Source organism: Ctenopharyngodon idella, chromosome 1 (assembly GCF_019924925.1).
Source record: "Ctenopharyngodon idella isolate HZGC_01 chromosome 1, HZGC01, whole genome shotgun sequence".
NCBI lineage: Eukaryota > Metazoa > Chordata > Actinopteri > Cypriniformes > Xenocyprididae > Ctenopharyngodon > Ctenopharyngodon idella.
Window position 1 is genome coordinate 29,895,628 of NC_067220.1, and position 12,194 is coordinate 29,907,821.

The 12,194-nt window shown below is 36.2% G+C and overlaps 1 protein-coding gene and 1 long non-coding RNA gene across 2 annotated transcripts in view; one reads left to right on the forward strand and one right to left on the reverse strand.

Annotated features, from left to right (window-relative positions):
• Positions 1-953: 953 nt before the first annotated feature.
• Positions 954-12,194, reverse strand: part of frem3 (Fras1 related extracellular matrix 3) — a 34,679-nt gene continuing 23,438 nt past the window's right edge. Inside the window, exons 11-24 of the mRNA XM_051893830.1 lie at positions 12,000-12,182; positions 11,690-11,820; positions 9,494-9,652; positions 8,431-8,734; positions 8,123-8,254; positions 7,689-8,020; positions 6,601-6,793; positions 6,325-6,429; positions 5,022-5,149; positions 4,746-4,880; positions 4,427-4,553; positions 4,159-4,346; positions 2,909-3,055; positions 954-2,816 (exon numbers count right to left, since the gene is read on the reverse strand). Of these exons, the coding sequence (XP_051749790.1) occupies positions 2,289-2,816; positions 2,909-3,055; positions 4,159-4,346; positions 4,427-4,553; positions 4,746-4,880; positions 5,022-5,149; positions 6,325-6,429; positions 6,601-6,793; positions 7,689-8,020; positions 8,123-8,254; positions 8,431-8,734; positions 9,494-9,652; positions 11,690-11,820; positions 12,000-12,182 (2,792 nt within the window). The 3' untranslated portion in view covers positions 954-2,288. The remainder of the gene's footprint in view (positions 2,817-2,908; positions 3,056-4,158; positions 4,347-4,426; positions 4,554-4,745; positions 4,881-5,021; positions 5,150-6,324; positions 6,430-6,600; positions 6,794-7,688; positions 8,021-8,122; positions 8,255-8,430; positions 8,735-9,493; positions 9,653-11,689; positions 11,821-11,999; positions 12,183-12,194) is intronic.
• Positions 5,170-12,194, forward strand: part of LOC127512719 (uncharacterized) — a 60,872-nt gene continuing 53,847 nt past the window's right edge. The window contains exon 1 of the long non-coding RNA XR_007930253.1: positions 5,170-5,634. This is a non-coding gene — a long non-coding RNA (uncharacterized LOC127512719). The remainder of the gene's footprint in view (positions 5,635-12,194) is intronic.

Here is a 12,194-nt window from a genome sequence, read left to right on the forward strand (position 1 = left end):
TATTTTTGTTTAAATCTGATGGCTCAGTGAGGCTTCTATTGCCAGCAAGACAATTAACACTTTGAGATGCCCAGAAAGGTACTAAAAACATATTTAAACCAGTTCATGTGAGTACAGTGGTTCAACCTTAATATTATAAAGTGACGAGAATACTTTTTGTGCGCCAAAAAAACAAAGTAATGACTTTTTAACAATATCTAGTGTTGGCCGATTTCAAAACACTGCTTCATGAAGCTTCGAAGATTTACAAGTCTTTTGTTTCGAATCAGTGGTTCGGATCGCCAAAATCACGTGATTTCAGTAAATGAGGCATTGTTACGTCATCAAAAGTGTTTCGAAATTTCAACAGATAACATGACTTTGGCAGTTTGATATGCGATCCAAACCACTGATATGAAACAAAAGATTCGTAAAGCTTCGAAGCTTCATGAAGCGGTGTTTTGAAATCGCCCATCATTAGATATTGTTGAATAAAGTCAATATTTTGTTTTTTTGGCGCACAAAAAGTATTCTCGTCGCTTTATATATTATTAAGATAAGATTAAGATAATATTAAGGTTGAACCACTGTAGTCACATGAACTGTTTTAAATATGTCTTTAGTAGCTTTCTGGGCATCTGAAAGTGTTAATTATCTTGCTAGCAATGCAGGCCTCACTGAACCATCGGAGTTTATCAAAAATATCTTAATTTGTGTTCTGAAGATGAACGAAGGTCTTGTAGAACGACATGAGGGTGAGTAATAAATGACATAATTTTCATTTTTGGGTGAACTAACCCTTTAATATTACACCTTAAATGGTGTCCTGATAGATATCTGTCCCTATAGGTGAGCCTCAACTGCAAAATCTTTTATCAGTGCACTTTGTTTGCACTTTGTTAAAGTTGTTTACTGCATTCTGATCATTCACTGACTGGAACATGTTAAATGACAGAAATTCAATTTCTCACAGGTTATAGAAGTAGGCATTTATATTTTAAAGACTTAACAGGCACTTTATAATGAAACAAGTATCTTTACAGAATTCTTTTCATCAGCAAAAAAAAACAAACAAAAACAAAAAATTTTCCCCAAACACAAAGTTAATGGTGTATTAGCTGACATAGACTTTAAATCTGTTCAAACTTTTTTGTCCTGGTGTAATTTAATGTTAGCAATTTCCATAATACAGTACAAGGTGAGATATAAATTACAAAATGTTTGTAAAATTGGTTTGTGTCTGACAATTAAATTTTAATACATTGAAAAATAATTAACATTAAACAATAAATTGAAATAAGTATCACCATCTGGGAAGCCACAAAATAAAAACTAAAAAACTAACAGTAGTAACAATTTAAACTTATAATTTGAATATTCATCATTCTTTGCTTCAGTTTTGTAAATCTGTAATGGTTTTTTTAACATGGAGAAAAAAAAAAAAACACGTGGTTCACAAGTTTTCAAGTTTTATCAGGGTGTATTTTATCATGTACTATCTTATGTTTACACCAGTCTCTCCTTTTGACATTTGATAAAGAATAGGCAACTATGTACACACCGCATTAATGTGTGATTCTGAACCACATTTTAACAGCCTGAAAAGGTATAAAAATAAGTACATTCTGAATAGTTATGAACTTGAACATTACGCTCCCTTTGCATAGCAACACATTGATCATGTGGAAACGCTGGCCTGTGTTCTTGTACACAGCAGTTCATGTCATGGAACATATAAAAATAGATACATTTATTACATAAATGTTCGAAGAAGCCAGTTCTTGCATCTTTCAATTTGCTTAAATCACACACACACTCAGAAGAAGAACTGTTACATATCGGGTGAAGTTAAAATGGACTGATTAAAAAGAAAGAAAGAAAAAATGTTATATATATATTTATATAATATATATATATATATATAATGGAGCAATGCTTGCTAAATTTGCAAATAATCTGAGTTTGACAATAGCTGAAGCACAGATTCACTCTGTTTGTCTGAGCAGGTTTTCTGTGGCCAATTCTGGTTCACAGGTCTACTGATTGGAGCATGCTAAAATAAAATTAGTACTATGAAGCTCAAACATAATCTTAAGAGAAAGGCAACAAGCAATTTGAGGGGTCTTGGAGTCAAGATGTCTTCATTGAAGCTGTTAAACGCTCCAAAAAAGCCATATATTGGATGGTGTCATTTGGCTTTAGATCTCAGAATATTTCCATCTCCATAACTTCAGCTGCTTCTTGACAAAGAAAGCACCATGGTGAGAGTTAGTTTTGGCATGTCTTAACAAACAAGGAACAGGGGTGGTTTAAACCTCAGAGCTGTCCACATTGTGTCTTGTGGGCTCCTTGTTGTATGCTGTGCAGGACGAAGTGGAATAAGCTGGGTACTTTTTCTCTTTCCGCTTGCGTCGCATCAAGAGAACCACCAGAACTACAACTAGGCATACCAGCAGGATGAGCCCAGCTACCCAGAGCAATGTTGACATGCCAGCGGGAAGAGAGAACTCTGAACCAGGCCCCTTACCCAGGCTCCCCTCCACCAGGGGGTGCTCTAGTTCAAGCTCACGGCCCCATGGCTGGCTCACTCGGAGTCGGTTTGAGCGGTCCAGGGCGATATGCTGAATGTTGGTGCCTCGGTTATTCTCAACGCCGATGTCGAAAGCTTCTGCGTCAGGTACTGCACGTCGATTACGGGATTGGGCGCCAGGGTCAGCTACGGCGGAGGATATAGCGTGGTGGTACTCAAGGCTTCTTTTACCAATGCCTCGGTTGGCGTTCTCTCTAGAACGGAGGGTGTAGATGGTGTGGATGAACCATTCACGGCCAGCAGCGACCTGAGGAATTAAACAATCTTTCTTAATATTCTGGATGAAAATTGGGCACCTTTGGGTTTCACTATTGTTATAAAACATGGTGAGTCTCTGACCTGGAAGAGGGGAGATGATGACAGGGTGAATCCGTCTGATCCAGGTTGTCTGACCAAAGGCAGGGCTCCAGGGGTATCCAAAGCCAGGCTGGCATCAAACTGGACATTTCCAAAATTGGTGGCCTGGGTTTCTGGCTGAGCTTTGTCCTAAAGTTCAAAGACCAACATGTTCATATCATATGTTTAATTGGTGATAAACAAAAAATACATTTATTTAACATGCAGTTACATACAATGACTTAAAAACACCTCATCTATGATGAGCATGTTTTTAATTTCTGGGGGGGAAAAAAATTGAATTTTTTATTTTGGGCGGCATAAAGTCAAATTGTCAAGGCGATACATCTACCCTGATATAATAAGGAAAGAAAAAAACAATCTTTTGTTATTAAATTATATTTTATTATTATTCCTTTAAAAAAAAAACATCAAAACTGCTTCAATGCTTATTAATATTTGAAAAACTTTTGTCTGACAAATCAAAGTCTTGGTGCAACCTACATACACAAATGCACATAAAACCTCCTACAAAAAACAGGAAATTATATTATAGAGGAAATGTAGACCTTTAAGTCAAGTTCAATAACTGTCTTAAACTACACTAAACTAAACTAATATAATATAAAATAAATTTGGCCTTTTTATAACAGGGCATGTTGAGTTCAAAATGTCATGTGGTGCAACTCCTCGAAAAATTAAGTATATAAGTAAAAAACATAAAAACTTTTTTGCAACTACAGTCAAACCAAAATTTATTAATACAGTTTATTCACTATAGTTTAAAAAAATTGTAATAAAATATGACAAGATCTTAGAGTTAAACTGTGTCAGAAAAAAATAATCTTAATTATGTCAGATAACACTTAAGCAAAACATGGTCAGGTCAAAGTGTCTGAATAATTTTTTTTACCAATTTTACTGGTAGTCCACTGTATGAAGAATTTTTGGGTATAATATGTCACAGTTTACTTTATTTTGCTATCCTCACTTACATAAATTAACTATAGTGTCCTGCACCCTCTAGTAAAAATATATCAAAAATATCAAAAATGTCTGAATAATTTTTGCTTTGACTGTACATAACATTTTTAGAGACATTAAATTTATAAAATGGCATAAAAATTTTCACTGACACTTTGATCTTCCTCTATTCAAATCAAGATCCACATAGTGGTAAGATCCACACTCACAATGAATGTTTGTATGAAAGGTAAAACAAGGGTATGAGGTTGAAAAGAAAAATCACATACCAAGATCTTGAGTCTGTAAAGCAGGGATGGAGCATCAGCCAGGCATCCATACTCTTTATTTGTAGGGTTGTATTTTGGCACATAACCATCCGTACCAGTACAAAGAAACACTTTCTCTATGCTGCAGGAGAAAGAATCACCCAGGTTCTGCACTGGGTCCACCATCACACGCCCATAGATCTTAGAACCTAGAGGAGAGCCAATAGGTCCTTTTCATCTAAACTAAATTTAAATAATAATATTATTATAGTTCTTAGATGTCAATTACCTTCCATGAAGGCAGTGTCCGTGCCCTCTCCAAAGCCCATGGAGCCATCAGACAGCCACAGCTCCTTCTTCGACAGCAGGAACATCTGTGTGTTCAAACTAAACTCTGCTGATACAGGGTCACTCACCTGAGAAACAGCACAAAACAAGCAGGTGTTTATGAATCATGTTTATGTATTCATTGTGACTGACAGGATTAGATGACCATGCTGTAACCTTATAGTAGGTCTGTAATTGAATTAATAAACATCTACATATCACATAATAAGTCAACTACATATTCTCATAATGTAAAGGTAAATGAAGAAGCTGAAACCAACCTGCTGGAAGCGGATGTCCATGTCGAAGGTGAGGGGCTCCCTCGGGTGGCACACAGGGGGTATGCTGAACTCTCCATTAGGTGAAGCGCTACATGGAATCAGCTTCACAGTATAGGTGCCGGAATAGTCTCTCACCTACACGCACATACGATCACCTTTTTAAATATTTATAAAATGTATAGCCAACATCTGTGAATTGTATGACTGGCAATATCTAAATGAAATAAAAGATAATAAAAATAGATAATAATAATAAAAAAAAAAAACTAAACTTACAGCAAAGTCAGAAACAAAGCTCCATTGTTGCATGGGCTGGTTGTAAGTGGGCTCAGTTCTGACCAGGGAGAGAGTGAATGTGAGTCCAGGATGGTCTGCTGACATTACCATAGAGGACAAAGTGGTTCCTGAAAGCCAATACACATCCCAGACATGTCAAATAAATATATCTTCAGGAAATAAATAAATTAATAAATAAAAAACAGTTTGGTTTTATAAACATTTACAAAAATAATATTGAATTACATTCAATCACACATTTAATATTTTATTTAAAAAATATTAAATCTATTATTATTGTTATTATATTATTTAGTAATTTACTGTATCCAAAAAAAAAAAAAAAAAAAAAGAAAGAAAAGAAATACTGAGTAATATACTGTTTTATTTAATCTACAGAAATCATAGATAAGATATCTCTTGCCAGTGTGCAACTCATCGACCAATCAGAGGCCGTGCACGCGCGTGACCAATATGAAGCAGCAGAGAAGAAAATATGAGAAATGTAAACGGATATGAATTGGTGCTAAGGAAGAATTCACCAATCTTTTGTTTGGAAGAATAGAGGACACTCAGGACAGTAGAACATCCGTGAGAAATGCATCGCAATGAGGTAATTTTTTTAAGTAGGCATATTTCCAACAAGGCGCCACACGAGAATTGAATGGCGACAGCAAGTCTTGGACTAAAGCGCGCCAAAACAAACCCGGTCCTAACCTAATCATGTTTAAACTTTACATTACATTTACAAGCTAAGTGATAAGAGCTCAGAAACATAACTGAGACTGAGATATTTTATAATGACCTATGACCTACACTGCGTTAGTAAAAGTAAATTCCAAAATATGCTACAAACAGGCCGTAAAAATTACAAACTAAAATACCAATAGCGCGTTTATCATAAGCTGGCGCTGCGTTTCCTCAAATATAATGCATAGCTTTTTAAATACTAAAAAGTGGTTTTGACTGTAAAATGTATTAACAAGGAAACGTGTTAAAACAGAACACCAAATCTTTTTCACCAAAATTATTGTCTTTTCTTTTTTTATTACACTTAAAGTGGGAAGTAGAAATGGAGCAAAAGGTTTTGAGAGATTAATGTCACCAGTAGAGGGCAGTAAAGGTTTCTGTCAGTAGGGTATTGGCAGAGGAAGTTTACCGTCACAGTGTAGGCAACTGTAGCTTATATTTATAAAAAGTTTGACAACACAGTGGAAGAGAGTTAGAGAAGGGGCTGTCAACAGGTATGTGTGTGTCTGTATCTGTATCTGTACCCGCACCCGTGTCTGTGTTTTTAGGTTACCTGGGTGAGACATGACAAACTGTCCCCTGAATCGAGCCTCAGTCTTAAAATTGACAACAAGACGGCCATCATCATTTATTCTCATGCTGGTGGGATACATGGCACCTATAAAAATAATTACACAAATAACAACATCAGACAAGTTACAATGACTAGACAAAGACTGATACTGATAAATGTTTTAAAACCTGCATTAATTCTGTCTCTAAAATAATTTGAATTCACCATCTATTAAATTTTCTGATGCATGGCGTCCAATACTTATGGCATATCTACCTTGTAGCTCAGCCTCTGGTGGGCTTCCAATACCATCTTGCCATAAGATGGCAGTGTCATACACAAAGGTGAGCCTCAGCTCAGAACGTAGGTCAAAATGTTGCCAGCCACCAACAGCAACGGGAGAATGGAAGACATAGGACACAAACAGAGGCACCCGCAGGGTTACATAGGACTGAACAAGATTCAGCACCTACGGACACAGGAACAGAGAAAAAACATATTTAAAAAAAATAAATAGATGTGTAAAATGTTCAAGTAACTTCTCAGTCTTAATGATAAGCAAATGCTGTTTCTGTGAGTTGAAGCTGGAAATAGGTTTTCATAGAGATTTTGTGAAGGTGTTTATGCAGAGAATTTGCTCATATATATATATATATATATATATATATATATATATATATATATATAAATATATATATAAAATTAGGAACTACTATATATATATAAAAAATAATTTTTATTTAAATATTTGTTTCTTTGATAAGGTGTGACTTAGACTCAACAAATGTAGCCAAACATTTTGACAAGCAGCTTAATCAAGTATTTAACATATAAAATAATTCTACATATAAAAATGGAAATTTATATTCAGCAAGGATGCATTAAAAATGATCAAAAGGCATTTATAATGTTACAAAAGATTTCTATTTCAAATAAATCCGGTTCTTTTGAACTTTCTACTCATCAAAGAATCCTGAAAAACCGTTCTAAATTTCTACAGAAATATTAAACAGCTCCACTGTTTTCAACATTGATAATAATAAGGCATGTTTCTTAAGCACCAAATCAGCATATTAGAATGATTTATGCCTTTTACATTCTAAAATATATATTAATAGAAAACAATTTTAAATTGTAATATTACAATTTAAAATTGTTTTCTATTCATATATTGAAAATATTTCACAATATTACTGTTTACTGTATTTTTAAAAGCAGCATAAGAGTCTTCTTTCAAAGACATTAAAACAATCTTATCGACCCCAAACTTTTGAGCGGTATATATACAGTAAAATTTAATCTTTTTTAATAAACTTTGAATGATCATAGCTTTGAATGACACAGAATCCTGATTCCTGAAATACCTGTCCATCTGTGCCAATCGATCCCCCACAGTCATTCAGCAGCTCTGACATGTCGTAGTAGCTACTGAACTCCCACAGACATGCCTCGAGGTTAAGGTTGCGGTAGAATCTAAGGGAATTGGTGCTGCGCATGGCCACGCTGTACTGGTACGGTGAAGTCTCGCCAATAATTTCTGGGTTCTTTGTGGCATCAGTGATAAAACCATGCGCTGTTTGGATCTCGTTGAAATCCAAGAGGTTAGAGCAGCGGTGGTTTCCTACTCTTGTACCATCTGGACTAAGGGTTAGCTCAAAGTTTGAAAGGGGACGTGTGGAGATAACAGGCAGCATGCCTGAGGAAAAACAACGAAGATTAATATCCTGGATTTTTAGACATTTAGATTGACATTTACTTACTTAATATTGCATTATTTGTGATGGAAGTGGTCACTTACCATCCATGTGCGGCATAGTAACAGTGAGTTTGATCAGATTGGGGTAGTCAGGGTCATCCGGGCCAGTGTAACGGATTTTAGCTGAGAACGGTTCAGCACCCACTGTTCCAGGTATACGAGGCTGACACAGGCCTAAGGATAGCAGACAACTTGATTAAACTTTCAAACTGAGTCATTTTCCTAGACACCCCATAAAACAGTAAAACAAACCAACATACAAACAAAACCTTTTTCTTGTTGAATTTCATATTAGTAATTTTTAAAGAATTGAGCAGCAATCCAAATTGTGGTAGTCCCAAGAGCCTCACCCTCCTCTCGGCTGATGACCACAATGGGCGAACTGAGTTCCAGCCCAGCGTCTCCATTAGCGTTGAAGGCTCGGGCGGCACACTGCACACGGGAACCAGCCTGGAAGTAGATGGAGTCCAAGGTGATGGACTTGGTGTTAGTGAAGAAGGTGTTGGTGTCCACTTCACGCATGGGGCTGGTGACTCCATCCGGCCCACTGGGGGCACTAACCATCCAGCGGTACTGAGTTAGTGTGTCATTGATGTTCTCCACTGAACAAATGGAACCAGTCTTGTCAAAGTCAAAGTATTTAGGGTTGCAGGCCTGATGGAACATAAACACAAGAAAACAATCAGAATCATTAAAGTTTTTTTTTTGAAAAATAAAAGACACAACCTGCAGATATAGTATCCACCCCTAATGATATTTGGAGTCATATTCCACAGCATTAAGTTATTTGTTCAATTCGCCCTTTCTCCGGGAGTTTGATTGACAGGCGATCATAACGCAGAATTAACGTCGGTGGACTTGAACTTGAAAAATAGTGTATTGACGTCTTTCCGCGGTTAAAACAATATACCTTCTGATGTTCATTCATGTTTTTTTTCGTGCAATAGGGCGATTTTAACAGTTTACGTGTTGCTTGAACTGAGGTGCTACAGCGATATGTCATGACACATTAAAGACGCACAAAATGGTATTTATTGTTTGAATTTCTTTTAAAAAATTAAAAAATATGAGCTAAGACTTTGTTTCATACCAAAAATAACCTCCTCTGTCTTGTCTGTTGGCACGTTGTCAGTATCCTCTTTACTCCACAATGTATTTTTCACTGCGTGAGAACATGATGTGTGGCGTGAGAGCACCATGGCTTGTCGGACATAGTAACTAAGGGGGGTGGGTCTTTGCGAAGGGTCAATTACTTCATTAATTAAGACCATCTCCTTATTTCAAGGTTTATTTTTACTGTTTCCTTTACATTTACCATACTATTTATATGGTAAATGAAAGGGAAACTCTGAAAAATAAAATGAGACAAATCTCACAAAATGATTAATTGGGAACATCATTAGCATCACTTACCGTGACACACACAACAGGATAGCCAGTTGGAGGGTGGGGACTGTCCTTAGCCCGAATTGTGTCATCATACAGCAACAGTGACACCACCTGAGGCACTGCTGGGAAGGTGACATCAGCCACACTATTCATCTCTTCGATGTACACAATAGCCTTATTCATCTACAGAAAGTAGGAGAGGAAAAAACCAACCATTTAGACTATCAATCAAATTTTAGGAACAATAGAGTATGTAAATCCTACAATAACGTACACAGCGGTATAAAAGACTATCAGCTTACTATGAACCTTTTTTTCCAAGTAAGTACTTGACATGTTTATGACAAAATGTTGCAATTATTTTCTTATTTTCTACCTAAGAATAAAGTTAAGAATATTCTGTATTCATAAAAACATTTCTTAAAAATGCTCTTATTTTTTCTCTCAAAATGGTTCTAAAGACAAAACATAAGAATTTAAATTCCTGAAAGGAATGTTCTTACAAATAATCGTCTTAAAGTTAGGATAACCTAAACTTGTCTTAAATCCCCAAAAGGTACTATTTTATTGGGATGAATTTATTGGGTTGTTTCCAATGTTAAGCATTACAACAACACTAGCTATATAATGCATATTACTCTTACTAGGGATGTGCATGAGTCTGAACTGACACCAGTGATTGATAATGTAAACAGAGAGTGTGAAAATGAATGCAACACACCACTCTAGACCAAGAAAGGGTCTTTATGATTATTTAAAATACATGGCATATTAAAAAATGCATTGCCAAGTGCTAAACTCCATCAATCCCGTCGCAACAAAAATTTTGTGTATGCTTATAATGACTATTGAGGTAATCTGCAGGCAGCACAAAAAGATGGCCTTTGAAGTGTTTTTCAATGAGCTGATCAGTGAGTCTTTGGCAGGAATTGCCATACAATCAAACAATGCCAAAGACTGTCATTTTTATCCTTAAGGCGAGACACTACAGGTGAATAGGGATTTTTTTTTTAAAATTAGAAGATATCACTGTGAAAATTCTCCAGTTTATTACTGGCATAAACATAAGAAAAAAAATGTATTACAAGTTTTGTGTAAATTTATGTTTTAATATGCAAATGAGGCCTTATATACTTAAATATACGCTCATTTGCATACATTTCCAAAAACAAAATCTGGAAATTGGAAAGGTCCAGGTTTAAAATTCTTGGTTCTATTTGTTGACATATTAGATGAAAGGGCTTTTAGAGAGGGGATTCTGGATATCTTATTTTGTGCTTTAGTAAATTAGAGAATACTGACAATAGCCTTAAAAAATCTATTTTCGCCATGTTTTTTTGAGTAAAAGGACCTATAACACAGGATAGGAATGATATATCAACAAATCCCTCTGTAAAAGCCTTCAGGATATAGATAGGAATAAAACTGTAAAGTTTGGTGTATATAAGTTCTGCTGAAGTGGAGATTTCTGACTCAGAGCAGGAGAAAAAACTCATTTTGAGAAAACGGCCTTTAAACATTTTTACTGTAATTGAAATCTATAGACGCAAATAGATAAAGTGCTATAAGATATACACTTAAAAATGTATTTTGGATGTTTTCTTTCCACCAGTCTGAAAAAACACTTTATGAAAAGCCAAAAAGTGCAAAATCTCAAAATTGACAGGTGCCTGAAAAAACAGTGTTTTTGCCTGTAGTATCTCCCCTTAAGAAGAAAAAAGCAGGTGTTCTTAGGGAAATATGTGAAAATTAAGATATTATTAAGATACAAGAATTGTACTATAATATAGTACTTGTCTAAGTAGTAAAGCTCTGTACAAACACATTTTAAATGTTCAGTCAGAGACGTGGCTTGATGTGTGATGTTTATATGCGGGTGACCCAAGTTCAAGCTCTCTTCTCAATTTCATTTCCTGTCGTCTCTCAGTCTGTCACTGTCAACAAGATAGCAAAAAGCACCCCAAAATGGCTCTAAGGCCTTGACTGTAGAGGGTTGTGAACATGTTCAATGTATAACACTGTTTATAGGTCACTGTGACCACTGAGGGCCATTTACATCATACAGACTCATCTGAAAGAGATTGGAGACAGCGATTGGCTCTTGCTGACAGAGGCAGCTGCCACATGGCTATTTTAGCAGGAGAGGCACGTTAGCGTGTGTCTATGCGAGTGTGCGATGTGGCGTCTCTGGGGGTATTTTTAGAGATGATGGTCTCTGACCTGTGTCTCAGCCACCATATACTCGTCAGGCTTCATGTGAACTGTGAAAGCCTCACGGATCTCTCTTTGTCCATCATACAGAACCTGGATCTCCACCACATGCTCTGTCTCACCCTCCTTAAATTCCACATCTGTAGGGACATACAAACAAAGAAGTACAGAGAGGAATTAGATACCCGATTTGCTTATCTGTGACAGTAATTGTGTCAGGATTTTCCATACTTTATTGATCACGGTAAAATTATTTCTGCTAATAGTATGGCATCTCATTGGCTTTATATTTTGTAGCCTTCATAAGTCTTCTGCTGACCTTGAGAAAGGGGATTGTAGTCCTCTCCTGATGTTGCAGAGCCGTCCTTAGTATGAATTCTCACCACAGAGACCTTGGAGGTATCACCCTGACGCAGGACAGGAATCTTCACTACAGCAATCTCTCCAGGAAGTTGTGGCTCTCTAACACTGTATTTGATCTCAGCAAACCTGATGATGGACTCTGAGGTGGAGA